The sequence below is a fragment of the Penaeus chinensis genome, chromosome 2 (genome assembly GCF_019202785.1).
Source record: "Penaeus chinensis breed Huanghai No. 1 chromosome 2, ASM1920278v2, whole genome shotgun sequence".
Classification (NCBI taxonomy): domain Eukaryota; kingdom Metazoa; phylum Arthropoda; class Malacostraca; order Decapoda; family Penaeidae; genus Penaeus; species Penaeus chinensis.
The window spans coordinates 7,223,464-7,225,963 of NC_061820.1; the positions used below are offsets into that span (position 1 = coordinate 7,223,464).

Sequence of the window (2,500 nt, forward strand, 5' to 3'; positions counted from 1 at the left end):
TTAGCGGTTACTTGAGTTTAGTAAAAAAAAAAGAAAGATCACATAGATTAGACTAATGGGATCCAGCTATGCCGTACATATGACCAGAGCTTGATGTTCCTGCTCTCATAGGAAGATGTACTTTGAAAGTATTTATAAAGCTTATTATCCTTGCCTTCCTATGAAACAGGAATTAAAATAAAAGAGGGGAAAAAAAAAAAAAGGAAAATTAACTTCTTTTCAGTTTATCACTTGCACAATCTGGCAAATACTATGAATATTGCACAGACATGCTTTAATCTCCACGTAATTCTCTACATCACAGACCATAATGCTATATAACATGTAATGATTCAAATGACATTAACAAATGTGACCATCATGTGTCGGTCAGGCTATGCGTCCCTTTATCTACTCAGACTCGGATCCAGCCTCTAGGGTTGCCGCCCTCTTCACAGTGGTGGGTTCGGCACGCGTGGTTGACCTCGAAACTGATCCACTTGTTTTTCTACCTTGGGAATTGACCCTTGGTCTACGTACAGAGCCAGTTCTAGTCTTGGGCCTAACCGAATGTTGTCCTTGAGCGCCAGAGGCAAGGGAGGCTATAGAAGAATGCGAGGACGACTCAGACAACTCAACTTCACTTGCCAGAGAGAGGGTCGAGCCGCCACGCTGAGCTCGTGCCCACTCGGCACCACGGGTTACCTCAGCTGCATTGATCTGTGTAAATGGGAAGCAAGGCAGTGTTAAGATTTCTATTTTTATATGTGGCTGGCAAGAGAAAACGAAAGCTCTTAATCATAACTAATTATCTATTCCATAAACATATTTTCATGTTTTGCCAGTGATAAATTAGGCAGCCTGTATTTAGTTAAAGAAAAAAAAAGCTTACATTTCATTACACAAATGAGTAGTATCTTTTCTTATCCAAGAAGAAGAATTAGAAAAAACACACTTAGCCAAACAAGCACATACTGAGATTTATTCACACACATTTATATCAACAGGCAAAATTGACTCACCATTGACTTTGGTCTTGGACGATTCTCAGACTTGCCTCTTTTTCGCTGCTGCTGACCTTTTGCTGGAGGTTCTTGGAAGTGTAGCGTAGGCTGAGACCTGTCAGAAGGAATAGCAATGTACTTCATAACAAGTGTTCAAGTCTTTCCTTTCTTCTCATATTGCATAAATATATCAAAGGAAATACATTTCAAATGACTTTCTGAGAGTCGCCTGTGTGTAAAAGCTGTGAGGTCTGTACAACAAGTGCTATAGTAAATGTGATAGATATCACACATGCAAATAACCATATCCATTAAATGCAATGTACATTCAGTGTTTAAAAATGCACTTAATTCACTACAGATGTGTTAATAACAACAGGTCTACAATTTACAAAAAACACAAAAAAAAAAAACAAAAAAAATTTGCTTAAGAATACTCTTTATACAGCTATGTAAGTACACAGAAGACCCTAGAAATTCCATCACAACCCAGAAAAAAAAATCCTTACAAATCAATCAATCATACAAAATACATCTCACACTAGAACAATGATCTGTTCCATTGAAATTTTGTAAACAGCATATATGGCTATTAGTAATAAACAATGGAAAATGTTAATATGAGAACGAAATGTTATGCCTGGTAGCACCTTAGGCAAAGTGGCAAAAATGTTATCAGCATCAACTAGGCTCATCATTCCCTGCTTTGCCAGGAAAGACTAATGTGCAAAGCCGCTGATTTGTCATCACACTGCCAATTCATGCCACCCAGACAAACCCTGGCCAGCCTTCCTCCACCCTGAATGGTCCCAGAGAGCCACACTCTTCAGAGCATAACTAGAGAAGGTGTCTCTTTTTGAATTATTACAAGACAGCCAAAGGGAAACATCTCTCATGCACTTTGGACCTAAGTTATTCCTGGTAGACAGCTGTTCTTCGCCCTGCAAGGCATTGAGGGAAGGTGAAAGCACTGCTGTAGAACAATGTTGATGATGATTATGGTGATTTAATCCAAGTTCTTGGGTGTCTAGAGAAACAAGTGTTATTTATGTATATGATGTGAAATCCTCTGTATATTTATGCTTAGGAGTACCCTTGGTTAGACCAATACCTTTGCTCTGTACCAGTGAAGCAACATCACCCATTTCTGAAAGCTTAAGTGGCTAACAAACTTAAAAGTATGTGCATAAAAAATCAAATAAAAGAATTATATATAGACAAATTAATCAAAGAATAGTTAATACCCATCCACGTTATAAAGAATAATGCCCAAAATATACATGTCTGTAAGCCAAAACTAAATCAAAAGCAAGATAAAAGCAAACTCAGCCAAAGAGAGAGAAGGAAGAAATCACTAAAGCAAGAAAGACTGAATTTTCCAGACAGAACATTCTGTTACACACCTTTTTATTTCAGGACTAAATTCAAGAAAAAAAAAATCCTAGAAAAAAAATCTTTGAATCTGTCCTGCCCAAGGAACAGCCCTCATTTTCCTCCACAAATAAATTCTCTCACAT

General features: G+C 37.7%; 1 protein-coding gene across 4 annotated transcripts in view; it reads right to left on the reverse strand.

Moving 5' to 3' along the window:
- LOC125036927 overlaps positions 1–2,500 on the reverse strand; it is a 33,965-nt gene that overhangs the window by 1,744 nt on the left and 29,721 nt on the right. For 3 of the 4 annotated variants that reach the window (XM_047629907.1, XM_047629889.1, XM_047629895.1), the window contains exons 8-9: positions 1,002–1,098; positions 558–699 (exon numbers count right to left, since the gene is read on the reverse strand). In XM_047629907.1, coding sequence (XP_047485863.1) covers positions 1,027–1,098 — 72 coding nt within the window. In that variant the 3' untranslated portion in view covers positions 558–699; positions 1,002–1,026. Of the gene's footprint in view, positions 700–1,001; positions 1,099–2,500 lie in introns of all 4 variants that reach the window. The other variant, XM_047629900.1, reaches the window with a different exon arrangement.